This window comes from Grampus griseus (genome assembly GCF_964374135.1).
Source record: "Grampus griseus genome assembly, chromosome: 3".
Taxonomy (NCBI): Eukaryota; Metazoa; Chordata; class Mammalia; order Artiodactyla; family Delphinidae; genus Grampus; species Grampus griseus.
In genome coordinates, this window is record NC_139019.1 from 119061408 (window position 1) to 119089281 (window position 27874).

The 27874-nt window shown below is 42.6% G+C and overlaps 1 protein-coding gene across 2 annotated transcripts in view; it reads left to right on the forward strand.

The window, feature by feature from the left end:
* ARHGAP26 (Rho GTPase activating protein 26) overlaps positions 1 to 27874 on the forward strand; it is a gene marked incomplete at its 5' end in the record, with an annotated part of 471037 nt that overhangs the window by 296606 nt on the left and 146557 nt on the right. For both annotated transcript variants that reach the window (XM_082652237.1, XM_082652238.1), the window contains 3 exons: positions 4135 to 4222; positions 5900 to 5958; positions 7696 to 7801. In XM_082652237.1, coding sequence (XP_082508363.1) covers positions 4135 to 4222; positions 5900 to 5958; positions 7696 to 7801 — 253 coding nt within the window. The remainder of the gene's footprint in view (positions 1 to 4134; positions 4223 to 5899; positions 5959 to 7695; positions 7802 to 27874) is intronic.

The following is a 27874-nucleotide window of genomic DNA, read 5'->3' on the forward strand; positions in this document are numbered from 1 at the left end:
CTTTTTCTGGAAAGTTGCCTATCTCCACTTCATTTAGTTGTTTTTCCTGGGTTTTGTTTTTTGTGTTTTTTTTGCGGTACGCAGGCCTCTCACTGTTGTGGCCTCTCCCGTTGCGGAGCACAGGATCTGGACGCACAGGCTCAGCGGCCACGGCTCACGGGCCCAGCCACTCCGCAGCATGTGGGATCTTCCCGGACCGGGGCACGAACCCGTGTCCCTGCATCGGCAGGCGGACTCTCAACCACTGCACCACGAGGGAAGCCCTTTCCTGGGTTTTATCTTGTTCCTTCATCTGGTAGATAGCCCTCTGCCTTTTCATCTTGTCTGTCTTTCTGTGAATGGGGTTTTTGTTCCCCAGGCTGCAGGATTGTAGTTCTTCTTGCTTCTGCTGTCTGCCCTCTGGTGGGTGAGGCTATCTAAGAGGCTTGTGCAAGTTTCCTGATGGTAGGGACTGTTGGTGGGTAGAGGTGGGTGTTGCTCTGGTGGGCAGAACTCAGTTAAACTTTAATCCGCTTGACTTTTGATGGGTGGCGCTGGGTTCCCTCCCTGTTGGTTGTTTGGCCCAAGGCAACCCAACACTGGAGCCTACCTGGGCACTTTGGTGGGGCTAATGGCGGACTCTGGGAGGGCTCTCGCCAAGGAGTACTTCCCAGAAATTCTTCTGCCAGTGTCCTAGTCCCCACGGTGAGCTGCAGCCCCCCCGCCTCTGCAGGAGACCCTCCAACACTAGCAGGTAGGTCTGGTTCAGTCTCCCTTGGGGTCACTGCTCGTTCCCCTGTGTCCTAGTGCGCACACTACTTTGTGTGTGTCCTCCAAGAGTGGAGTCTCTGTTTCCCCCAGTCCTGTCGAAGTCCTGCAGTCAAATCCCCGTAGCCTTCAAAGTCTGATTCTCTAGGAATTCCTCTTCCCGTTGCCAGACCCCCAGGTTGGGAAGCCTGATATGGGGCTTAGAACCTTCACTCCAGTGGGTGGCCTTCTGTGGTATAAGTGTTCTCCAGTTTGTGAGTCACCCACCCAGCAGTTACAGGATTTGATTTTACTGTGATTGCGCCCCTCCTACCATCTCATTGTGGCTTCTCCTTTGTCTTTTGATGTGGGGTATCTTTTTTGGTGAGTTCCAGTGTCTTCCTGTCGATGATTGTCCAGCAGCTAGTTGTGATTCTGGTTGTTCTCACAAGAGGGAGTGAGAGCACGTCCTTCTACTCCGCCGTCTTGGTTCAGGGCACATCCACTTTAATTTTGATACATTATAGTGTGTCATTAGGAGAGTAGGAGTACATAGGCGACTTTCCTAATCCCTTCCTCCAGAAGGTTCTTAGTGTCTCTCTCAGGAGCACAACAGTGGACCTGGGTCTTGTCTGATCCACTGTGACATTTCTAAGACTACTTCCCCTTGTAACCACCACTTCCAGTCCACATCTCCTGTGTTTCTGAATTCATGTGGGAGTAGCTCGTGAAGGAAATGCACTCATTTCACTGTATCCACGTGATACCTTTTTGTACATTGGACTGCTCCTCTAGCTCTGGTCAGTGTTACTAAGTCCACCATAGTCAAGTGTCCCGGTTAGGAGATACGTACTGAGTTCTGAAGAAAATTGTCAAATATGTCTCTGCATCGTATGCCAGGAAGCTTCTGTAAGTGAAGGGAGCATCGATAGGGAGGGATGGCAATTGGCAACAGTTTCTGAAAACGGGGTAGCTTGGGAGGCTGTATTCAATTTAGTTTGGACATTAAATGAATTAAAGTGGACGTGCTTAAGTTACGAACCCTTGCCTCATCAGTGCTATAAAAACCCCTTTAGCCGGGCTGTAATTTGACTCTCCTCTCTGTAATGTTGTACAATATTCCTATGGTTACAGAGCCTGTATAAGTGGAAGCTAATCATTAGTTTGCTCAATGTGGTTCATGGAACAGTTCACAACTCCCAGACCTGCCAAATGCTGCTTGTTTAGTGTCCTGTTCACTCTTCTTGGGTAGAAGTTGATTTGTTTCACAGAAAAATGTACAGTAACATTTGTCTCGTGTCCAGGAACCACAAACTATGGCAGCTCTCCATGCTTCTTGGAGATGCAGAGGGAAAAAGGAAAGCAAAGTTTTTTGGTACATACACTTCCACAGGAAGAAACCATTAAAGGAGTGGGAGATGGCAAAGCAAGAAAAGAATTAAAGCTGGAGAGGTTTTGGATATTTGGAAAACCATACTTTGTTACTTTTCAGAAATTTGCTGTGACTGAACTCTGGAGTTCACAATTCTATGGCCCCAGAAATAAAATCATGCTCTTTAGGTTCTTCCTTGTTTGTTTCATATGACAAGACAGGCTTCATTATTGCCCAGGATCACCTGTAAACAAACAGCCGTGCTGCCATTAGGAACCAAACACTTATTGAGCCAGGGCCCTATCCTCTCATCTTGCATTGTGTGTTAGGGGAACACACAGAGAGCAGTAGGTACCAGCTGGATTTGTGTCCTTACTTGGGGATTAGGGCCTAAATCCTTAAGCCACTCATGAAAGTGGGTTCTTTCCCAGTTAATAGAAAATGTATTGTGCCCACCTGTGACTCATTTCCCTTCCCAGCTGAAAGGCTGTGGGCCCTGCAGAAGGAACCTCTTTCTTCTCAGAGACTGTCCAGAAAGAGACAGTCTGGTGGCTGTCTCTACTATATTATTTAGACCTCTGAATTATAAAAAACAGAAAACCTGACCTCAACGAGCTTAAGGAACAAGGGAATTTATTGGCTTACGTGATTAAAAAGGCATGGCGAGACGCAATGGCTCAAACCATGTCACCCAGACCTGCTCTCTCTGCCTCTCTCACCTTGGCTGTGTCTGTCAGGCTCTCCTCTCACGCTTCACGCTGTGGCACCTAGAGCAGCAGTATAACCTCCCAGTGCAAGCACAGCAGGTGTCTTTTCCCCTGTCCTGGAAAAGTCCTGGATAAGTCCTGGATTTCATGCTGCCCAGTCTTGGACCACCTTGAACCAGTCCCGGGGTCTAGAGACATCTCATTCCCCACCCCTGGAAGGGTGGGGCCTCCCCTGAGTAGGTGTGAGAAAAGGGTAGCCGCCCAGCTGAAAAGAGGAACGGGAGCTGGGAGGCACATCGCCAGAAGCTGGATTCCCCCTTCAATGCCCTGAGAGACTCTACTTCCAACCACCTCGCCAGCCAGAAGACGGAGGTCTGCTGGTTTGTGAAACAGTTCAGCCTCTGCCTCGTACTCTCGCCTGCCTGTGTGCCGCTCAGAACGACTGCAAGGATTATTTCTCTTTTACAGTACACATTTATCTGAAATACACACACTTGTTTGCAAGTCCACACAAGAGGAAACAAAGGAAGAAGTGATCAGGAGTTGATATCATTATGGTGGTTTTATTGCACGTCTTGGTTTAGGGCCATTTAAAATAGATAAGTAATGGAATCAAGTCATAGTTTAGAAAATATAAAACCCACAATTCTACCACTCTAACCTCACCACTCTTTTCAATGTAGAGTATTTCCTTTCAGCCTTTGTTCATTTGAGTTTCTCACAAACTTTTAAATCTTTTTTTTTTGCTTGACATTACATGATAATTCAGGCATTTTCCATTTTGCTATATAGTTATCATTATCATGTAAATGCAACATGATATTCCATCGGGAATATACCATGATGAACTTAATCATTCTATCATGGGCTGTATAGGTTGTTCTTTTAAAATTTGTTCTGCTCCAAAAAAAAAAAAAAAAAAATTGTTCTGCTGTTTTCAAGAGCAGTGTATGTTGAACATTTGGGATGTGTGTAACTTTCTCATGCCTTATCTTATTTCCTGAGGATGGGTTGTGAGAAGTGGGATTACTGCTTCAAAGTGTCTAAACCTTTTTAGGACTTGATACGTATTGCCAAATTGCTTTTCAAATCTGTTGCATTTATCTCATCTGCTTCCAGCAGTTTCTTAGAGGATTAGTTTCATTGCATTTTTGCCAGCAGTAAATATTTGGATTTGTAAACATTTTTCTAATTTAATGAGGAAAAAATAGGTGTCCTTTTTTACTCTGGATTTCTTTGTTTAGTAGGGAGGTTGAATGCTTTTATGTATGCTTGGTGTTTAGCTGTATTTTCTGCTCTGTTTTACCCATTGTCTTTTCTTCATTTTAGACCCCAAAACAGCTTCTGAAACAGAAACGGATATCTGCGCCGAGTGGGAGATAAAGACCATCACTAGTGCTTTGAAAACCTACCTAAGGTAGGGACTTTCCATTTGCGGTGCATGATGCCAGCTTGTTGTCATGCAATCAGGAAGAAAGTTTTATTTTCAGCCTCCAGAGAGCTGTTGGGTGGGTGTTTGAGATGTGGAAACAGCTTATGTGTGGGTGCAATTAGCTCAGCTGGTCAAACCGATTATAAATCATCCCTAGTTGATGGGTTGCCATTGTGCAGTGGTGCTATGAGTGATTTAGGAAGCTTTGCTCTTTTTGAGAAGCCACTATGATGATTAGCCTTTAACAGAACCTCAAATGTGGAATTCCCTGCAATCCCCGAATAATCTGCTAAAAAAACAAGGGATTGCGTATCCTATTCTGTTGAGAATGCGTGATTACGTACCCTACGTATCTGGGGAGCTCTGCGCCTTGCACAGATAGAGTATACTGCTGACATTGTTCTTCAAAAATGAGAACTTTATGGCGCTCCTTTTTGATTCCTTCTGCTTAGATTGGAGAATATGACTTCATTGGAGAGGAGACTGCTTTCCTTGTAATAATACGTGTAATATTCCTGCTACCTCCCACCCCTCCCTTGGTTATTAAGGGAGTGGGTGATTGACCAGCTGCTCACATCTCAGTTTCCCGAGTAGACTGAAAGCCATGCTGGATGTGAAGTATAGGAGTATGATAGTTCTCCACTGTAGTTCTTCTCACACAGGAAAGTGGGGGTCTAGTCTTAAACAAAGAGGAGAACTATAATCACGAATTGCATAAGCCTTTGTACAGGTTTGTCAAGATTTAGTTGTCTCGAAAGCCACAGAAAAGGAATTGGTGATGCAGGTTTTATTGGCTGTTGGGGAATTGCTGGAAGGCTCTTGGAGTCAAGAGTGAGATGTCATGCAAGTGATGACTAAGAGTTGAATCAGGGGATCCGATGAGAATAAAATAAAATCTGAACCAAGACTCATGGATCGTCTGTTGAGAAGCTTATCATTTAGACTATCAGTAAAAAACCCTCAAGTTTACAGTTAAACATATTCATAAAACATATTCATATCCCAAATACTACCATTGTAGTTTACACAAAACCAAATGGTAGAGGTTTGTATTTGGTACTTATTTGTGCATGTTGATATTGATTAGCTAATGGACAATAAGTATAAAATATATTTTAAATAGCAGATAAAATTTGATTGTGTCATGCCTAATATTAAGGGTTCTAGTCCTTTGGCATTCTGGGGCAACACTCCATAGTGAATTTTCCACAAAAACACCTACAAAAGTCTTGCATAGTGTATCCAGATGAAGTGCCTAAGGTGCCAGGAAGACGAGAGTTTGAGAACAGGTGATTGCAAATGTTGGGTTAGTTGCCTGTTTCTCAGACACATCTTAAAATGCTCTTGTGGAGGGCGAGTCACTGACTGAAAAGGAAATCTCTCAGTTTGTGCTAGACTTTGGCATTTGCACTTTTCTGGTTGTGACTCTATGAGACATAAGTTGTATCCATTCCCTTAAAAAGGAGAAAGAATGAACATTTCAGGTGAAATCTCAGGACCCTTTCAAAAGGGAAACTAAGTTGGACTAAACTGAGTTGCTGTTGTTTGCCTGTGATCTTTGTCTTTGAGAAATGTAATACAGTCTGGCCGCCTCTAGGCTGCTAGGTAGCGAGAATAGGATTGTTTTCATTAAGCTGACTAGTGTGTATCCTTTTATTTCAGAATGCTTCCAGGACCACTCATGATGTACCAGTTTCAAAGAAGTTTCATCAAAGCAGCAAGTAAGTTTTCTTTTCACCACATTTTTAAGGGGAAAGGAATAGATTTTGCTATTTCAAAGAACAGTCAGTGTCCCAAAATAAGTATTACCTAATCCCTCGTATTCTGCTTGTAAACTACCCACATAAACACTCCTGAGACTGTCACAGAATAAAAGCGAAACCAAGTCAGATTGCTAAGGGCCTTGTTAGCACGTTGAATTTACAGTCGAGGGGAAAAACGTCAGAAGTGAGTTTGGGAGTGACAGAGAGGTGAGAAAAGCAAGTTTGCCTTTCTCATTTTGATTATTGGAGTTCTAAGTCCTTGGGTTTTTTCCAGCCCTGGAGTAGCATTTTTCGGAATGAATCAGACTCTGCCCGTTACCTAAATTGAGCATCGGACGTATTTCCCTGAATCTGGCACCATTTATGTAACTTCCCAGTCCTCTTTCCATCATGGCTTGCATTTATAGCTTCTGATCTTTCTTCAGCTATATCATCTAAGCCCTGAGCGCCATATTACTGGTATTAAAATACATAGGGTTTAGGTGCAAGCCACCCTAAGTATACTGGACTCTGTCTATGTGGGGCAGGCCACCTGTAAGGGGCAGTAAGATTCTCTATCAGATTTAAGTCTGGCATGAATCCCCACCGTGCTATTACGTCCATAGCCTGTGCCTCTCCCTGTTTCCTTTAAGCCGTCAGAGTTTGTTTACCCTGGTAGCTACTACTGGCCTAATTTAGGAGTACCTCTGTTCTGGTGGCCTTATCCACACACAGCTGTCCCCGTAAAGCAGGAGAAAGACCTGGGAGAAAGCTGGAAGTGAAGGTGCTGTTTATGTGATTTCTTTCTCTGAGAAATTCCAAACCCATAGCAACCATTCTCTAATTAAACCTCACCTCAGTCCTATAAATAGGTGTGATGAGGGCCATCAATGTATTTCCCAGAGAAACGAAGCCACGTACCCAAGTTCAACCAAGGGAACGTGACAGTCCGTGATTTAGGTTATAGGTTGGCAGAAATATTTCCTTATTTTATCTGCCATTCCTTTCTTCTCCCAGGCTGGTTGTCACACATCACTTGAGAATAACTGGACATTTCCCTTGATGTCTTTGATGCTGTCTCGAGGTGTTATTTTGATATTTGAGACCCTTGCAAGGCTGTTCATGTACAATTTGTTTATCCCTTGACGAGTGCATAAAGTTCCTTCCTTCCTTGAAACGAAGCTGCCACTCTGTATAGCCAGCTGCTCCCGAGTTTGTTCCTGCTCCAAGTATGCAGTTGACTGGCTCCATTTCATCACGTCATCATTTTGGCGTGAACTTTTTGACGGTCATTTGTTTTTCATAGTTGCTTGTTCACATCTTTATTTAACAAACATTTATTGGGCACCGGCCACATACCTATCACCGTGTTAGGCACTGGCTAGAAGGGAAAATGGAGGCCCAGAAGTGTTAACTGACTTGCTACAAGTCCCTTGCTGAGAACCTCAACTTTTTGATGCCTGTTGGTCTCAGAAGGTAATTTCTGATTTTTTAAGTGAGAGCAGTCATGTTTCTTAATGAACTCTGTTACGGAAAGCAGCATTAAAAGCACTTTTAGATCTACTCAGTCTAGTCACAAGTACACAGAACAGGATCTTATACCTCTGAGAAATCCTCAGTCTCTTGTTCCCAACATTTGGTTTCCTCTGATTTTTGTCTTATAAACTGGTTTAACTGTGGCCCTGATCCAGTATCGCCTCCCTCCTTCCTTCACAGAGCTGGAGAACCAGGAGTCACGGGTCTCTGAAATCCACAGCCTTGTTCATCGGCTCCCAGAGAAAAATAGGCAGATGTTACAGCTGCTCATGAACCACTTGGCAAAGTAGGTTTAAGACTGATTGCTGGCCTTTCTCTCAACCCTGGAAAGTTCTTATCTTAGCACTAAAGCTGGTCTCAGTTCTGCTTATGTTTCCTTCTCCCACAGTTGCATCAGGTATGCTGGAGGCTCAGGAAAGAAATGTGGGAAATAGTAACTGCAGTGGGTAACAGCAGCACATGCCAGATGGGCTTTGCAGCGGAGGCTGGGGAGGTGCCCAGGCCACCAGGCCACCAGGCCACCAGGCAGAGTTTGCAGGGCGGTTTGTGTTCTTGTGATGATCAAGGCCAATAGGAGTGTGTCCTCCATGATACCAGATCACCAAACAGATTTTTCAGGAGTTACATGTTCTTGTGATGATTAAGAGCAAACAGGAATATGTTACAAGTTTACAGACCTTGGATTTGGAATAAAGAGGCCTGGCTTCTAGAGTTGATTCTGTTCTTAACAAGCGACTTAACTAGCCCTGGACAAGCCACTGACCCCTCGATTCCTTAGTTTCTTCATCTGTCAAATATGGATAGTAGGCTCCCCCTTCTCTATAATGTCATTGATTTTAAATGTTACATGTATTAAAGCCTTTGAAGAAGTATAAAGAATAGAGGAGAATCAAAGAAAGTCAGTGGGGGCCTGATTTTCCTGCTCGGGATAGTTATACTCTTGGAATGGTTTGGATTTTTTGTGTATTTACTGTTGCCTGAGCTGCTTTGGATTGGCCTTGCTGATGATACCCCTTGCTGTATCAGGCACTACATGTGTGGATGTTCTAACCTTCTCTTAACTTTGATGGATGTTCTTTATTGGAGACTAGCGCATAAGAAAAGACAGACTGTAACAGTTAACCGAAATTGTTAAACTCTGCATGCTGTGGAACTGACGTGTTATAATTTCAGCGCTTACCCGCACTTTGTTCTGGCGTTAAGTCATGTCTTTGGGATAATTTGATACTCTGCCGAGGGAGATTATGATTTGTTTTCATGTTTCTAGCAAGCACTTGATATTTTGGAGAGAGAGTATAGATGTTACCGTAAAGATTTCCATAGGTCTTAATGATGAAGGAACGAGAGTTTTGCATGCTGGTGAGAAGCAGTTAGGCTGAGTAAAGGGTTGCTCCATTCCAGGTCACATGTTTTTTCTTGCCATGCCATCTCTGAACTGCATGTTTAGAAACAATTAAGTGTAGCTGAGAACTTGCAAATTTTCAAAGAGTATATGCACCTCCCCCGCTAATGTCAAAGAATCCTGATGAGTGTGTTTAAAATAATGGGAACTGGGCTTTAAAAAGTAACTCCAGATGCTCTGACATGACGGTGTGGTGCCTGTTCCACACAAACCCAGTCAGGCATTTGTGAAACGGGAAAGCTGGCTTAGATCTTAGTTGCACACTTGAAGGGCCTGCACCCAAACAGAGGAAGTTCCAGGTACATCGTCCAGCCAAGCACGTGTGGCGATGCTGCTGACTGTTTAATGCCCACTGGGTCTTAGGGAGGCCTCCATGGCTTCTGGGAGCAGCTGAAGAAGGGATAGGAAGCAGCTGAAAGCAGTCAGGCTGTTCAGGCTGTGCAGTGTGATGAGAGATTAATTGGACTGAGAGAGAGCAAGAGTCATTGGTGATGCAGTAAAGCCAGAACTGAATCTTCCCATTTTTAAAATGCCCTGAGGATTGTTAGGAATCCTAAAGAAAAAGAAATAGAAATAAAAAAATCCAAAACCCTTAAGGTGGGTATTGGACCAACGAACCTGTTCATCTCCTGGCGGACGCTTCACTTTCTCCCTCTGGTTCCACCCTCTTCTCTCCCAACCCCATTAAGTTCAGTCTTTGTCCCTAAGCCCAGGAGAAGTACAGCTGGAATGTGCATGTTAAAGCTACGGCCTTGACTTTTTGCCTTCTAAAGAATTTAAACCAATGTTGTTGCTGGAGTATTTATTTTATAGCATTTCTGGAGCATTGTGTGTTATCTTTGATACTTAACAGTGATTTTCTTTGGTTCTGTGAGGTTAAGTGGCATTCCTTTGTTCATGTGATCCTTAAGAAGTCTACATATAGACAAGCTCTCATGACTGTAATGTGAGTTGGTCATGATGGTAGAACACACAGACTCCCGTTATCAGCGTGCTGTGTTCTTGGTCTCTGGAGCCTCTAGATTTAAAATGTCCTGGAGGAGATGAGTATAAATGAGCACTGCTGAATCCAGTAAGGAGTATTTACTTCAGTTTGAAAAAATGTTTTGGCACCCAGAGGAGTTCTAAGATTCTACGTAAACTCTCTATTCTCATTTACAGCACTGTCCTATTTTAAAATCGAACAGGAAGGGAAAGTTAACTTGGGACAAGGGGTTTGTCTGTTTCATTCCTGTTTTCTCAGGTTCAGACTTACCCAAGGATATGCCTGAGCTATTGTTCCTCTGGTCTACTTACTTAATGGTCAGCTTCCTTCCTAAGTTTTGGTTTCAGGGTTGGTTCTGCTGGAAAACCTGGTGTTTACTTCTCTCATTACTTACTGTGTTTGCCCTGTACATCCCAGGCATCTGGTTCAAAGGGAAGATATTTTGTGTATTTTTTTAAGTACTCTTTTGAAACACTTTACGAAATTGATTTCCTTTAGCTGTGGAGGAAGAGTTAAGACATTTTATATTTAATCCCAAGTAGAAATACATTCAGAGGGGAAAGAATAAAAACTCCAGACCTCCACGCAAATGATTACCAGGGTACATCCAAATCGCAGAGCTCTTGGATTTGTTTCAGACCTCAGAGGGAACATAAAAATTATAGGCAACTCTGCACATATTTTTGTTGTCCCAGCTTAAATCTACTATGAAAATTAGATGTTTTCTATTTGGAACCTGGAATCTAGTATACAGTCTGGAGTCATGTACCTCAAAGGATGGTTACACTCACCTGGGGTGCTTGTTTGCATTGACATTTACATTGCTGGGCCCCCGCCTTGATCTGCTGAATTGGACTCTGCCTGGGACTCTGCATTTTTAATTTACTTCCCAGGCAAACAGTCTTTTGAGAACCACTGGCCTAGAGAATGGGCCATATGCAGGGATTCTCTAGGAGGGAGAAATGGTATTGAGAGGAATGGATTGGAATTTAGGAGGTTATTAGAAGAAGAGAAGAAGAAACTCAAAGCAGTGAGTTCAGAAAAGGAGATTTTATTTGCATAATTAAATTACTAAAAAAAATTGGTTGTGATTTCCCATGTCTCTACAATTATTCGCCTTTCATTAACTTGACTGTTCAGCAAATGACTTTGTTTTAAAATCACACACAAAGCATTTTTAATAATAAAGAAAATTGCCCCCAGCTGGCTTTGGGACCTTGTGGAAATCATTCAACATCTCTGAGCCTGGTTTTGTGACTTCCCTTCCAATCACGTGAATCTGTGTTTTCGTCAGATAGAAAGGGGGCAAAAAAGGAAAAAAATTCCCAATCTTATAATTGTAGAAGGAAATAAGAGTAGATGAGTAATAAAGACTAATTTCATGGTAGCTCCCCAATGTTTGCATACCATTATGACTCCAAGTACGCTGTATATCCCCACACATACCATTCACAGTGGCTCATTGGAACTTTATTACAGTGTTTATGCTGCATGGGAGGATTTCAAAGAGCTCTTCATACATCCGGAATGGCTATTAACAATACCTTTTCACAGCTGGTTTTCCCGAAACACTTACTGAGAAATAAATCTTAGTCTCTTTTCTTTTTTGAGGCAGCTACTCCTTTGTTGCCTGGTGGTGTCAGGAAGCCAGAGCCCTTTTCTTGCTTCTCCAAAGAAGAATTGTATCATTTTAGATGCTTCGGGCTGCAAGAAACAGAAAATCCAATTCACAGTGGCTTAAACAATAAGGGAATCTGTTGTGTCATTACACAAAATCAGTCCTGAGGGTTGGTTAATTTCTTGGCTCATGAAATACTTGTGTTATTTCCACGGTCCTGCTCACAGCCAGCTTCACTGTGTTGGCTAGCTCCTTTTAGGATCATAAGATGTTGTGTTGCATATCTGCACCTGAGCGGTTGTCCAGGGCAGTAAGGTATTACAGTTGATCCCTGAGCAGCATGGGTTTGCACTGTGGGGGTCCACTTATACATGGGTTTTTTTTTTTTTTCCCAATAAATATGCACTGTTTGTATGCATAATGCAATATGGTTGAATCCATGGGTGCGGAACCACAGATATGGAGCGCCAACTATAAAGTTATATTAGGATTTGCAGCTGTGCAGAAGTATGGTTCAGGGGTAACTGTATTTCTTCTCTGAGTCTCTTTTTAAGAGATGTGATGATACTTTTCCCAGAAGTTCTCCAGTAGACTTCCTATCCCATCTCATTGGTTTGAAGCATTCACTAGCAAAGGGAATGGGACCACTGTGATTTTTTTACCCCAAACAGGATTTACCTGGGTCATTTGTGGGAGGCATGGATACCCATATAAAAGCAGGGCTCTGAGTAGGCAACTCATAGTGCCTACTGCAAGTAATCCAGGTAGAATAACATTTAACAAAGAGTATTAAGTCTCTTGAATGATCTTTGCATGGTGTGCTAACTCGATCAGGACATGTGGGACAAGACCAATTTGGGAGGGGAGATGAATACACCTGCCATGTGGGCACATATACCCTGAAACACCAAGATTTGTGGGGATGGAGGGTGAGAGAGAGAAATGAAGAGGGCAAAATCAACTTGAGTCCCATTGCCACTTGCTGATTCTCTACTGTTCTTTTCATTACCCAATTGCTTAATGTTTACTTGGATAATCTGTTACGTGTGACTTTCCCAAAAGGACAAAATTCTATAGATTGCAAGGATCAAGAAGGAATATTGTGGGGCAAAGGCTTGGCATACAAGTGAGACCTTATCAAAATAATAGGTAGACGCCATTGCTGTAAGTTATCCATGGTTGAACATCCAGTGGCTTGGCTGTTTTCTCCGTCCTGTGACTGGAGTTTGAGTACTTCCAGGCATCCCTGCAAGTCAGGAAGGACGTATTCACATTTCCTTCATGATCTAGATGCAGAGTGAATTGGGTTCATGTAAAGATGCCTGTGGTTATTAAAAAAAAAGAATCATTGCTAGGCTTTGGCACCAAGGAGGATGGGCCCTGGTAGTTGACTAGCATCCCTTAAAGTTCTCAAGAAAGGGTCCAAATAAAAGGAAGTGACTACTTGGCATTAGCATATATCTTATACATACTCTACTATGCCTTCTTCCTCCATCCCAAGTCTAGACGATAAGATTTAGCTTACTGGAGAGCCGTTGAACATACGAGAAGCGCTTCTTATTTCCTTGCCATCAAGCGTAGTCCAAACAAAATAGCCGTGGAATTTTACAAAGCACATTTGAAAGAAAACAGTACTTTTGAGATGATGTCTTTCTAAGATGGAAAGCTCCGGTGAACTTCTCTGGCAGCCTTCCCTTGGCCATACACCCTGGCTTCGGAACCTTTCTTTTCTCTAGTAACCACTAGACACCCACGGCTGCTGGCACAGAATTGCTTGGCTGCCGGGCCACGGGTGTTGTGGCCTGATAGCCCCCCAGAGCCACGTTGACCACATTCTCCAGGTCCATTTGGCTTCTGCCCCACTGACTCCTACCCTGGACCGATAGTTCTGGTGATTTTAACCCCTCACTATCTTTTTTTTTTCGGTACGCGGGCCTCTCCCTGCCGTGGCCTCTCTCGCCGCGGAGCACAGGCTCCGGACGCGCAGGCCCAGCGGCCATGGCTCACGGGCCCAGCCGCTCCGCGGCACGCGGGATCCTCCCGGACCAGGGCACGAACCCGCGCCCCCTGCATCAGCAGGCGGACTCTCAACCACTGCGCCACCAGGGGAGCCCCCTCACTATCTTTTGAATCTGTCCACTTTCTTCCGTGTCCATCACTACGTCCCTAGTCCGAGCTGTCATCATCTCTTCCCCAGGCTGTTTGCAAAGGCCTCTTGCTGGCTTGCTCTAGCTGGTGGAGCTCTGGCTCCCTGCCAGGCCGCAGAATGCATGCTCTGTAGCAGGGGAACTTGGAACACTGTGGATCCCAACTTGTGATTCCCCTGCTTAAAAAAACATCAAAGGCAGCTTTCCCCTTGCTCTTAAGACAGAACTCTGGATATGGCCTCCAGGACCTTCTCCGGACTGGACCCTTTCAGACTTTGCAGCCTCGTCTGTGTCCCTCAAGATCACACTGCATCGCTGCTGCATGGTGCACAGTGGACGCGCATGAGTATTTGTTGGGTAGAAGCATGAAGCATCTCTTAACCATCTCTCAGCTATCCTCTTCCCCGCTCCCTCTCTTTTTTTTCCCCTCTGTTTGGAACGGCCCCTCCCCACCTTCTGCCTGCCAAAGTCTACTTCATTCTTTAGCCTCAGCTCCAATGCCACTGCCTACAAGAATCCTTTCTGCCTCAGGTGCCCTCTTGCTTTCCTGAACTCCCATAGCCTTTGCTTATTACTGTCTTTCAACGTGTGTCACATTCCACCTGTGGGACAGTTTACAAGGTATGTATCTTCTCACTCCTACTAGGTCATAAGCTCCCGGGGGACAGGCAGTCTGTCTTCCTTTATCTTTGTGTCTTACCTAGAGGTTGCAAACAAGGGCCTCTAGCCAGAGCAACCCACACATGTGCTCGATTTAGTATTGTTGTCCCCCACATCGTTGTTTTAAAAATTTGGACAGGTTTCCAACATTTTTAACAGGGGTCATTTTACTTGGAAAAATTCAGATCTCCTTGCTAGCAATTGGCTGGAAGTAAGTGAGGGCCACACCACATCCCCCTGGGCATGCCTTCTTCGGTTTGCCTAGTTCCTAGTAGTCCCTGTTGTGCCTGGCCATGGGGTAGACATTAGGGTGTTCAGCCCTTGACCTATCTGTCTGCTGATCCCAAAAAAGGGACTTGATATTTGGTGATCACATCATGAACAAACAGAAATGAGCTGGGAGAATTATTTCCCTGACCAGCTCTGTTTTCTTCCTGAAAGATTTATTATTTTTGATAGATTGGAGATCCCTGGAAGAAGTGAGAGATACTGCTTCCAGGCCTGTTTATGTGTTTGGGGCAGGGAGAAGAGTGTATTTTTTTAAGACTAAGAATGGGATTCTCAAAGGACCTTCTCTAGCTATTGTTGGCAGAGCCAAAGGAAAATCTATTTAAAGGGACACTGCAAAGAGGACAAACACATATTTTAAAGCAAACAGGCAACTTAGCACTTTAAATTAATGGAAATGCAGAAGAAATCAGAGCTCAACCCCTATTCAGCCTACTTGCCAGACTTTCACTTACTTTCAACCCAGGAATTTCTCTCTTTTGTGGCCTTCCAGCCTTCAGGGTTAGGAGAAGGAAAGACACAAGTTCAGTTTAAATTTTTTGCTTTAAAAAAAAAAAATCAAAATTCCTGAATTCAGGGAACTAAATCTTTCACATCATAAGAAATGCCCATCGTGAAAGGGGAAATGCTCAGCTTCAAGCTGTGAACACTCAGCAGTCTTAGAGCCCCTTTGATTTGGGTCTCTTGTTTGTTTTGATTTGTTCTGCTTCTGTTTGGGTGAATTTTTTCAGTGACTTTCCTGGTTTTTGATACACCTTTGATACTTCCTTTTCTGAACCCATGGAGTCACCTATAGAGTTCCCTTTCAAATTCAGGGAGGAGCAAAGGAGAGGATGCTATGTTTTCCTCTCTTAGTGGCTGCCCTCTTTTACTTCAGGGTCTTATATACATGAGAGTATTAACAAGCATGGACACGACTTTGTTTCTTCTTTGCCAACCTTACCAGAGCCAGATTTCTTTCCGTCCCTCCTTCCCTCCCCTGCTCCTTCCCTCCCCCCTTCCCTCCCTCTCTTCCTTTTCTGATTTTGAGTCCTCTCCCTTTTTTTCTTGGTGAGTCTAGCTAAAGGTTTGTCTGTTCCGTTTATCTTTTTAAAAACCAGTTCTTAGTTTCGTTGATCTTTTCTCTTTGTCTTTTTTAGTCTCTCTTTCATTTATTTCCGCTCTTTTGAGCCAGATTTCTTATGTGTTGGCCATGGGGGTGGTTTCATTAAGTGTCTCTCTTCGGTGGAGTGTCAGTGACTAACTGATTCACTTGCACTGTTTTGAGCACTGAAGCCCTCTCTTGCCGTATCCTCTTTGCATTGCATGGTGAGCATTATCTGTGATATTTATTTTCTTACACTGACTGGTTTTCCAACCAGCTCACAGCTATTGTAGCTCAAATGTGGCAGCTGCAGCGAGGCAGCTGGCAGACTTCAGGGTAATTGCAGTTCATCTGTAGGTGCTTGAGAGCTCAGTGATAAAGAGAACATTCTGGAGCCAGACTGCCTAGTTTTGCTCATCTCTTCTGAAACCTGTGTGAAGTACTTCAGTTCTTCATGCCTGAGTTTCCTCATCTGAATAAGGAGATATAATAATTGTATTAGAAACATTTAAATTAGCACATCAGATTCTCTTGGCTTCTCCTGTGCGTATTTCAGCCACCACTGTGGTGACCAGTTGTGTAGCCTCCAACTCGTTTCACGCAGGTGCAGCCTGATAGCTGGTAGCCTCATGCCCTTACCATGTGCCTCCTGCCTCTTACTGCCCACCCGAGGGAGACATGACACAAAGTGCCGTCCACATGTGTACAACCTGGAAGCAAAGGAGTATTAAAAAAAGCAAAGGAGTATTAAAAAAAATAAAACTTTGACTAATGGGAGGTGAGAGCTGAGCATACTGAATAGCAGTCATTAGGTAGCCTCTCGGAAGATGGTCCCAAGAGATGGAGCAGGTATTGGTGCTTGAAGCAGGTAGGGGTTAGCTTCTCTGCCTCCTTCCTCCTGAGAACCCCCAAGTAGAATAGAATAGTGTCATATAAGCCTTCACCTGAGACTCTTCTTTCTGGGAAACCTAAAGACAACAATAGCACCTACCCTCTTAGAGTCATTGTGAGGGTTAAGTTAATTCATCCACCTAAATCTCTTAGATGAGCATCTGGCAAGTAGTATAATGTAGGCTTTCAGAGAAATCAGGGGATGGAGGAAGGAGGGTCATGGAACTGTACCTGAAGGTGAGGGAAGATGGAGAAATTGTTCTAACGATTAAACCAAAACAAGGCATTCATACTGAAGGGATGGGGCTCTCTTCACAGTTTTGTTCTTGGCAAGCAAAACCCTTAGGGCTGAATGCCGAAAACATAGCACACATGGCTCTTACCCACTTGGGAGATTTGCATGTGTGCATATGTTTACTTTTGCTTTGCTTTTGTTTTCTTGGCAGTTTGTGTGTGTTTGGGCCAAAGGGCTGAGCATCTATCTCAGTCTTCGTAGCAAAGGGTGAGCCAGCATTGGGTCAGCTGGGAGAAAGCCATTGCTATCTGCTTTCAGGTCACACCTTACACCAAGCCTTACAGTTCCCTGTGAGTATTCGGAGCTTTTCATGAGTCACATGCCCTGTGGAGTGGTGCACCTGTTTGAAACAAGCTGTGTGGTGCTGATTTCCACGGGAGGTCAGCAGCTTCTCACCCTCACCCTCCTGCTTCTTGGTGTCGCAAGGCTGATTTCATCTCAGAAGCAGCTGTCTTTGCTGCAACTTAATAACTCTTAATTTCCTGGAGAGGGAGCGACACGTTTTTATCATGAAGAGTCATCTTAGTCTGCACGGTCTGGAAATTTCCACTCATCTTTGTGATCTTTGAAATGTTTCTCTTTGTGGAAGAGTCTGACTTATCTTCTTTCTTGCTCAGTGTGACTGCCTTTCAGATGCCATTCCCAGATTAAAGAGTCTCATCCAGTGTGAGAACGGTTCTCTTTGCCTCCGGTTTACCCCTTAGTGTAGTCTTCACATGGGTCCCCCTCCCTGAGTCACTGAAATCTGTAATGAAGGATTAATCTACGCTCTAAGAACAGTTGTACATGTATTTGTCTTCATTCTGTCTTGGTAAACACTTTGGCAGTTTAACTCAAAAAGGGCATTTGAAGAAATGTTAAGGCGATTTGAATTTTGGTATCTATCTTTTCTGCTTTCTCACATGTATTGAAATGCTTTTGTTTAAGCAGTTTAGCATGCTGATTTAGTGTTTCCACTTTGGTATTGTAAGTATAATCTTCTTGGTTCTGTGCAAGGTGGTAGAGGAACCCAACATGTCTGGCTTGTTGGTCTACTGCAAGACTCTTCCTGTTCACTTGGAGGTGCATAGGATTTGACAGAACAGAATCACTGTTTTATTAAAGTCAGGATTTCAGTGAGAAAATGGGGTAACCCTAAGGCCCCAAGGAAGAATTGGTGTATTAGGTCTTTGGTTGTAAGAAACAGACGTCAACTGTGGCTAATTTTCAAAAAAGAAGAGAATTTACTTACAGCCTTCTTGGAGTAATTGAAAGCAGAGTTGAACCATCAGACATTGGAACACAACTTCAAGGACCCTTACATGCCTCACATTCTACTCCATGTCCCTACACCATTCACTCTTCTCTTCTAGATGATTGTCTCAGATGTTGCTTCCTGTTTCACTGAGAAAATAGATGCGACAGGAGAACGTCCGCAAGCCACCACACCTGCGCCCATGTTCCTGTCTTCTCTCCATGGGTGATAGAAGAACACTCAGTGCTTCTACCTAAAGGCAGTCCCATCACTGGGGCACTAGAGCCGATCCCCGATTGCATCCAGAAGGATTTGGCTCCAGTAGTTTTGCCCTCTATCTCCTTCATCATTGACTTTGTAGTTTCTGCTGAATCTTTCTCATCAGCACTTATAATTTCTGTGATCCTTTACAAATGAAGAACAAAAACAATGAAACAAGAAACCTTTCTAGATCTTGCATCCCTTTCTAGATACCATTCCTTTTCTCTGTGCTCTTCTCAGCAGAATGTCTTAAATAGTTGTCTGTGTCACCGTGTCCAAATCCTCTCTTGAACCTACACCATTCGGGCTATTTTTTTGTTTTTTTGGCTGCGCTGGGTCTCCTTTGCTGCGCATGGGCTTTCTCTAGTTGCGGCAGGCGGGGGCCGCTCTTTGCTGCGGTGCATGGGCCTCTCATTGTGGTGGATTCTCTTGTTACGAAGCACGGGCTCCAGGCGCGCGGGCTTAGTAGTTGTGGCTCATGGGTTCTAGAGCGCAGGCTCAGCAGTTGTGGCACACGGGCCCAGTTGCTTCGCGGCATGTGGGATCTTCCCAGACCAGGGATCGAACCCATGTCCCCTGCATTAGCAGGTGGATCCTTAACCACTGTGCCACCAGGGAAGTCCCACCACTCGGGCTTTTACACCTACTGCTCCACTGAAATGCCTCCTGTTGGTGTTGCTAAGTCAGTTTCAACTTACCTTCCCTGATGGTTCTGAAGGACTTAACACAGTTTCACACTCTCTCCTCCTTGAAATGCGTTCTTCACTTGGTTTCCAGGTCATCATACTCTCCTGTTTTTTCCCCCTACCTCCTTGGCTGCTCCTTTTCAGTCTCATTTTCTGTGCCCTAGGATTTATTTGCTCCTTTGATCCTTAGACCTGCTCTGCCCACTTTCCATCCTCTCTCTCCCCAGTGAGGTCTTGCTCTAGGATTACAACCTCCAGCCCCAGTGCTCCCTACCCACTAGCACTGTTTAATTTTTTTCCATAACATGTATCACCATCTAATATACTGTATATTTGACTTATGTATTTATTGTTTTCTTCTCACTGAAATGTAAGCTCTGTGAGGATGAAAATTTGTCTGTCTGTACACTGCCTGCAACAAAGCTTTGCACGTAGCAGGAGGAGCTCTCCATAAATATTTGTTGAATAGTGAATGAAATAAAGGGTGGAAAATATCCGGGGAACTAATGGGGGGCCCTGGAGCACTACCTTTTGAATGTCTCAACTCTGAACACCTTTGTCTTCTTATGATTCCACTACAGGTTAACGTTACTAATGAAGAGAGCATAATGGCCTCCCTTGGGTAATGCACTCACTTCTGTGGCGAGGCAGTAGTGGGGTACTCAGCTGACATTCTTGGTAGAACCACATCTAATGGGAGAGGGGCAATCCAAGGAAAAATTGGAGTATTTGTCTTTCTCTGTCTGACTTATTTCACTTAGCGTAATACCCTCTAGGTCCATCCATGTTGTCACAAATGGGAAAGATTTCATTATTTTTTATGGTTGAGTAAAAATTCCAGTGTGTGTGTATGTATCATATCTTCTTTATCCATTCATCCATCACTGAGCACTTAGTTTACTTCCATATCTTGTCTATTGTAAATAACGCTGCAGTGAACATTGAGATGCATGTATCTTTTCAAATTAGTGTTTTTGTTGTCTTCGGCTAAATACCCAGAAGTAGAATTCCTGGATCATATGGTAGTTCTGTTTTTTGAGGAACCTTCATACTATTTTCTGTAGTGGTTGTACCAATTTACATTCCCTACAACAGTTCACAAGGATTCCCTTTTCTCTCCATCATCACCAACACTTGTTTCTTATCTTTTATTTTATTTATTTTTTATTTTTGTCTGTGCTGGTTCTTCGTTTCTCTGTGAGGGCTTTCTCTAGTTGTGGAAAGCGGGCGCCACTCTTCATCGTGGTGCGCGGGCCTCTCACTATGGCGGCCTCTCTTGTTGCGGAGCACAGGCTCCAGATGCGCAGGCTCAGTAGTTGTGGGTCACGGGCCTAGTTGCTCTGCGACATGTGGGATCCTCCCAGACCAGGGCACAAACCCATGTCCTCTGCATTGGCAGGCAGATTCTCAACCACTGTGCCACCAGGTAAGCCCCGGGGCAGGAGTTCTTTAGACCCAACCAAGTTGTCAATTACTTGCCGCACAGTCTTAATTTGGATGTTTGGTGGTCGTCTGGGTGGATCTTTTCAAGCCCAAAGAGATAGAGCAATAGGAGAATGAGAAAGACTGAGGGGGAAAAGCCTTGGCCTCAGTGCGCTTCTTCACGGCCAGAGAACTGGTCTCTGCCAGATCCTGCAGGCGACGTCAGCTGCCACTTAACCGGCTGCTTGAATCTACATGGCTCAGGGTAAGTCCCAGCCACCCTTCAGAGGGAAGCCCTAGCCCAATAGGCGGATCGAGATTATGGCCTTTGAGGCCCCGCATTGGGTGCCAGAAAGGATGTTGCAGGAAAGAGAGTGGGGTGCGAGAGAATGGTCACATCCCAAGTCATGTCTGAGTCCCTGGAATGGCCGCCAAGTGTGGGTTCCTGGCTTTGTGCAGGAAAGAATTCAAGAGCAAGACATAGTAAAGTGAAAGAAGGTTTATTCAGGGAGATACACTCTCTATAGACAGAGTGTGGGCCATCTTGGAAGGCCTTGTTTCTTATCTTTTTGATAATAGCCATTCTCACAGGTGTGAGGTGATATATCATTGTGGTTTTGATTTGCATTTCCCTGGTGATTAGTGATGTTGAGCATCTTTTCATGTGCCTGTTGACTATCTGTATGTCTTCTTTGGAAAAATGTCTATTCAGGTCCTCTGGCCATAGCTTAATCAGATTTTTTGATTTTTGATATTGAGTTGTATGAATTCTTTATATATTTTGGATATTAATCCCTTATCAGACATATCATTTGCAAATATCTTCTGCTTTTAAGTAGGTTGCCTTTTCATTTTGTTGAAGGTTTTCTTTGCTGTGCAAAAGCTTTTTAGTTTGATGTAGTCCCACTTGCTTAGTTTTGTTTTTGTTACCCTTATTCGAAGAGACAAACCTTAAAAAGTATTGCTAGGACCGATGTCAAAGAGCTTACTGCCTATGTTTTCTTCTAGGAGTTTTATGGTTTCAGGTCTTACATTTAAGTCTTTAATCCGTTTTGAGGTTTTTTTGTTTTTGTTTTGTTTTTGTATATGGTCTAAGAAAGTGGACTAGTTTTATTCTTTTGCATGTAGCTGTCCAGTTTTCCTAGCAACATTCAGTGAAGAGACTGTCTTTCCCCCATTGTGTATTCTTGCCTCTTTTGTTGTAAATTAATTGACCATGTAAGCATGGGTTTATTTCTGGGCTCTCTATTCTGTTCTGTTGAGCTATGTGTCTGCTTTTGTTCCAGTACCATACTGTTTTGATTACTATAGCTTTGTAGTATAGTTTGGAATCAGGGAGTGTAATACCTCCAGCTTTTTTCTTTCTCAAGTTTGCTTTGGCTATTTGGGGTCTTTTGTGGTTCCATACAAATTTTAGGATTATATGTTCTAGTTCTGTGAAAAATGCCATGAGTATTTTGATAGTTTACCTGTGAAGCTGTCTGTTTGGTAGAGTTTACCTGTGAAGCTGTCTGGTCCTGGACTTTTGTTTCGTGAGTGTTTTTTGATGACTGATTGCTAGTGATTGGTCTGTTCAGATTTTCTGTTTCTTCCTGATTCAGTCTTGGGAGATAGAATGTTTCTAGGAATTTATCCATTTCTTCTAGTTGTCTGATTTGTTGGCATATAGTTGTTTTAGTAGCATTATTATTCTTTGGTATCAGTTTTAAGTTCTCTTTGATTTCTGATTTTATTTATTTGGTTCTCCCCCTCACCCCACCATGAGTCTGGCTAACAGTTTGTCATTTAAAAAAATCTATTGAAAAACCAGCTCTTACTTTTATTGACCTTTTCTATTGGTTTCTTAGTTTTTATTTCATTTACTTCTGCTTTCATCTTTATTATTTCCTTCCTTCTGATAACTTTGGGTTTTGTTTGTTCTTTTCTAGTTCTTTTAGGTGTAAAGTTAGGTTATTTGAGATTTTTCTTGTTTCTTGAGGTAGGCCTGGATCACTATGAACTTCTCTCTTAGAACTGCTTTTGCTGTCCCATAGATTTTGGAAAGTTGTTTCCATTTTCATTTGTCTCCAGGGATTTTTAAATTTTCTCTTTGATTTCTTTGTTGACCTATTGGTTGTCTAGCTGCATGTTGTTTAGTCTCCATGTGTTAGTTTTCTTCTTGTAATGGATGTATTGTTTCATACCATTGTGGTTGAAAAGATGCTTGATATGATTTCAGTTTTCTTAAATTTACTGAGACTTGTTCTGTGGCCTAACATGTAATCTATCCTGGAGAATGTTCCATGTGCACTTGAAAAAAAATGTGTACTCTGCTCTTTTGGAGTGGAATATTCTGTATATATCTGTGAAGTCAATTTGGATTAATGTGTCATTCAAAGCCAATGTTTCCTTATCAATTTTCTGTCTAAATGATCTATCCACTGATGTAAATGGAGTATTAAAGTCTCCTACTATAATTGTGTTACTGTCAGTTTCTTCCTCTGTTTCTGTTAATATTTGCTTTATGTATTTAGGTGCTCCTATGTTGAGTGCATAAATATTTATGAATGTTATATCATCTTCTTGGGTTGACCCCTTTATCATTATGTAATGCCCTTATCTTTTGTTGTATACTGTCTTTTTTTTATATAAATTTATTTATTCATTTATTTATTTTTGGCTGTGTTGGGTCTTCGTTTCTGTGCGAGGGCTTTCTCTAGTTGTGGCAAACGGGGGCCACTCTTCATCGTGGTGCACGGGCCTCTCACTGTCGTGGCCTCTCTTGCTGCGGAGCATAGGCTCCAGACGCACAGAGCTCAGTATTTGTGGCTCACGGGCCCAGTTGCTCTGTGGCACGTGGGATCTTCCCAGACCAGGGCTCGAACCCGTGTCCCCTGCATTGGCAGGCAGACTCTCAACCACTGCGCCACCAGGGAAGCCCTGTATACTGTCTTTTAAAAGTCTGTTTTGTCTGATATGAGTATTGCTACCCTAGCCTTTTCTGTTTGTTTGTTTCCATTTGCATGGAATATGTTTTTCCATCCCTTAACTTTCAGTCTGTCTTTAGATCTGAAGTGAGTCTCTTGTAGGCAGCATATAGATGGGTCTTCATTCAGCCACCCTGTGTCTTTTGATTGGAGCATTTAGTCCTTTGATTTTTAAAGTGATTATTGATAAGTATATACTTATTGCCAGTTTGTTAATTGTTTTCTGGTTGTTTTTGTAGTTCTTCTGTGTTCATTTCTTTTCTTAGTCTCTTCCCTTGTGGTTTGATCATTTTCTTTTGCATTATATTTAGGTTCTGTTCCCTTTATTTTTTGTGTAGCTCTTGTAGGTTTTTGGTCTGTAGTCACCATGAAGTTCATATATATCGACCTATATAGATGTAACAGTTTATTTGAATCTAAGAGTTGCTTAAGTTTGAACACATTCTAAAAGCAGTAAATATTTCCTCCCCCTCCATGTTTTGTTTTTTATGTCATATTTTAATTTTGTGTATTCCTCAACTACTTACAGTTGACTTTAAATTACTGCTTATGTCTTTTCACATTCATACTTGCTTTTTAAGTGCCTGATCCACTGCATTTACTATATATTTGCCTTTACCAGTGAGATTCTTTTTCTTTCATTTTTAAAAAATTTCTAGTTATGACCTTTCTTTGCCACTTAAAGAAGACCCTTCAACATTTCTTGTGAAACCGGTTTAGTAGTGGTAAACTCCTTTCGTTTTTGCTTGTCTAGGAAACTCTTTATCTCTCCTCAATTCTGAATCCTTGCTATGTAGAGTATTCTTGGTTGTAAATTTTCTCCTTTTAGCACTCCCTTCTGGCTTGTAAAGTTTCTGCTGAAAAATCAGCTGGTAGCCTTGTTGGGATGGGGGGGTTCCCTTGTATGTGACTAGTTGTTTTTCTTTTGCTGCTTTTAAAAATTCAGCTTTTAACTTTTACCGTTTAAATTATGATATGTCTTTGTGTGAACCCTTTTTGGTTTATATTGTTTGGGACTCCCTGGACCTGGACCTGGATACCTATTTCTTTTTTCCTTAACCCAGGTTAAGGAAGTTTTTAGCCATTATTTCTTGAAATAAGTTTTCTGATTCTTTCTCTCTCTTTTCTCTTTCTGGGACCCCTATAACGTAAATGTTAGTACACTTGATGTTCTCACTGACGTCCCTTAAACAATCCTCATTTTTCAAAATTCTTTTTTCTTTTTGTCATTCTGATTGGGTGATTTCCACTATTCTGTCTTCCAGATTGCTGATCTCTTCTTCTGTATCATCTAATCTGCTGATTCATTTCAGTTACCATATTCTTCAGCTGTGATTTGTTCTATCTTATATTTTCTAATTCTTTCTTGAAGTTCTGTCTTCTTCCATTCTTCTCCTGCATTCAGTGAGCATTTTAATAACCATTACTTTGAACTCTTTATCTGGTAAATTATTTATCTCCATTTAATTAAGTTTTTTTTTCCTCCTGGGGTTTTATCTTGTTCTTTCATTTGGAACATACCCTTCTGCTTCTAGTTTCTTTCTTTTTTCTTTCTTTCTGTGTTTGTTTCTAAGAGTTAGGCAAAACAGCTACCTCTCCCAGTCTTAAAGGCATGGCCTTGTGTAGGAGTGTTTCCTTTGCAGACTGCATGTGCTGGGCAGGTTTGGCAGGCTGGTTGGCACTGGAGTGGGAGTGGACTGGGGTGGGATCCCAGGGCACACGGGCCACCCTGGCAGAACAACTAGACCTGGAGTATGTAAGGTGTTATGATTCTTGACATGAATAGACCTATCAGAAATTGTTTTATTCATGGTTAAGTCTGATCTTACTCAGTTGAAATGTAAGGCAAACCTAATGCAAACGTCATGCGGCTTTCTGTTCTTTGTAATGTCCCCCTTATGACATGTGGAGAATCCAGAAATGAATGCTGGATAAACTAACCTACAAAAGACCCAGAACTGTGCCTCATTTTAAAGTAAAACCAAAAGAATATTCCAAAGTGAAGCACTTTCAGTAGCAAAGATTCTAGGCTCTATGTCAGTTCCTATTAAAGGAGGCTGTCCTTGTATCCCTGTGCTCTTTGGGATTTGGCAGCATGTTAAAAACTGTGTTCTCTGGTGTTACTGATAATTAGCAGCTTCTCTGATGAAGCTGGCTTGAACAGAGCTTAGCTGAGATAAACAGGGCAGCCCAGTTGGCATCATTCATGCCACCATGTATTAATTTATTGAGCACCTGTGCTAACAAGGCACTAACTTATCCAAGATGCTGATGATTTATTTCTATTAGGAGGTGATATGAGAAAGCATTGGCCCAACAGGTGAAAGGTACAGATCTTGAGTTTTTACAAACTCATTTTATTCATGATCTTGAGCAAGTGTACCAGGGCTCAGGTTTCTCCATCTATAAAATAAAGAGGATTATTTTTGCATTAAAAAAACACACACACAGACATACATACACACAGTGCAGTTAAGGAAAACAGAGTCTAGAAGGATACCCAGCAATATCTTAACTGTTGTTATCTGTAGGTGCTTATGTTTTCTTCTCTTGCCTTCTTTATATTTGAATTTTTATAAAATGTGTGCTATTTACAAAGTTATAATTGTTTTTAATGAATGGCGCAGATTCTTTGATTCTGAGCCTCTTTTAACTTTGAAGACATCTATGATTTTATGCACAAGACTTGGTAAAACAGGACAGGACAGTCAATGCTTGGGCGTTCTGAGACAGAATCCCTTTGGTCTCCTTTTGCTCCCCATCTTTTGTCCACTTCCCTGCTCATTTGCATTTCTACCTGAGAGTGGGCATCAGAGAGAAAGGAGAATATATCTTAGCAATGCTTGAGATAGGGGTAAAAAGCTTTTGTTTTTTTCCCAACTAGTCTTACTAATGACTTTTAACTATACCAATTTTTTTTCTGACTTCCTTAGCCATTAGTTCATTGAATGTGAGCTTTACTGTTAGGGTAGAACTGGTTTAAAATAAAAGAACAGCAGCAAAAAAACTGCATTGTTTTTTGTTTCTGTATTGTATCTTTTTGTCCCATTTTTAGGTACTGTGAGGGTCCACTGGCTTTTCATTCAACATAGACCCCTTTCTTCTCTTCTTAGACTCAGTCTATTCCAGCCTATCTGGTATCTTGAGCTTCTTCCTCCTACCTATGTGCCCAGATCTGCTAGAGCTGGGGTTGGAAAACCCTGCTGCTGGTTTTTGTGCGGCCCACAAGCTCAGAACGGTTGTGTACAGTTTTCAATAGTTGGAAATAATCAAAAGAAGAAAAACAGTTCAGGACACATGAAAATTATATGAGATTCAAATTTCAGTGTTCACAAAGTTGTGTTGGAACAGAGGCACATTTCTTTATTTATGTATTATCTCTGGCATCCTCCGAGTTACGCTGGCTGGTTGAGAAGTTGCAAGAGAAACCATATGGCCCTTAAAGCCCGAAATATTTACTGTCTGGTTCTTTAGAGAACAGGTCTGCCAACTCTGCACTGGAGCCTCCTTTTTCATTGGATATCTTCAAGTCTAAGACCTGTTCAGACGTGCTAACTCATTCAAGAGCTATTTGTTGAGTGCCTACAGCTTGCCAGGCACTATGCTAGACACTGTAGCAAAGAGAGCATGAGGCCTTCTCTGTTAGGAGGAACTCACAACCTAGAGAGGAGCATGGATATGACCACAGGTAAACTACAGCACAGATCTGTGTGCTAGTGCCAGGTGTGAGGTAAGGGCTATGGGAACCCTGGGGGGGTGCCCTAACTCTGCTTGGGAAAGCAGGAAGAGAGGAGGTCATCAGCAGATAATGGATAGCACAGTCTTGATAGCTTAAAGCTGTGTTGTTCTACATTGGTGACTTTTATTTAGTTTTTTTTTTAATTTTTATTTTATAGTGGAGGATAGTTGATTAACAATGTTATGTTAGTTTCAGGTGTACACAGTGATTCAGTTATACACATACATGTATCTTATTGCGGGGGGCGGGTGCTGCTCCAGGTCTTAGTTGCAGCACGTGGGATTTTTTTTTTTTTTTTAGTTGTGGCATGCGGGATCTTTTAGTTTTGGCATGTAGGATCTAGTTCCCTGACCAGGGATCAAACCTGGGCCCCCTGCATTGGGAGTGAGGAGTCTTAGCCACTGGACCACCAGGGAAGTCCCACATGTATGTATTCTTTTTCAGATTCCTTAGTGAAAACTCTCGAATTGTTCCACTAAAGTTAATTGTTACCTAGAACGAAAGTTTTCATAATTTTAACGAGTGTGCCTTTAACATTTCAATTGTACATTGTACAATGTACATGTTGATCCTGTTACAGGATCAACATTTTATAGAGCTATGTAAATAAACATTGTATAGAATGACTTTAGGTTATCATCATCAAAATATAAAATTTTCTTTTAAGAGCCACTATTAGCT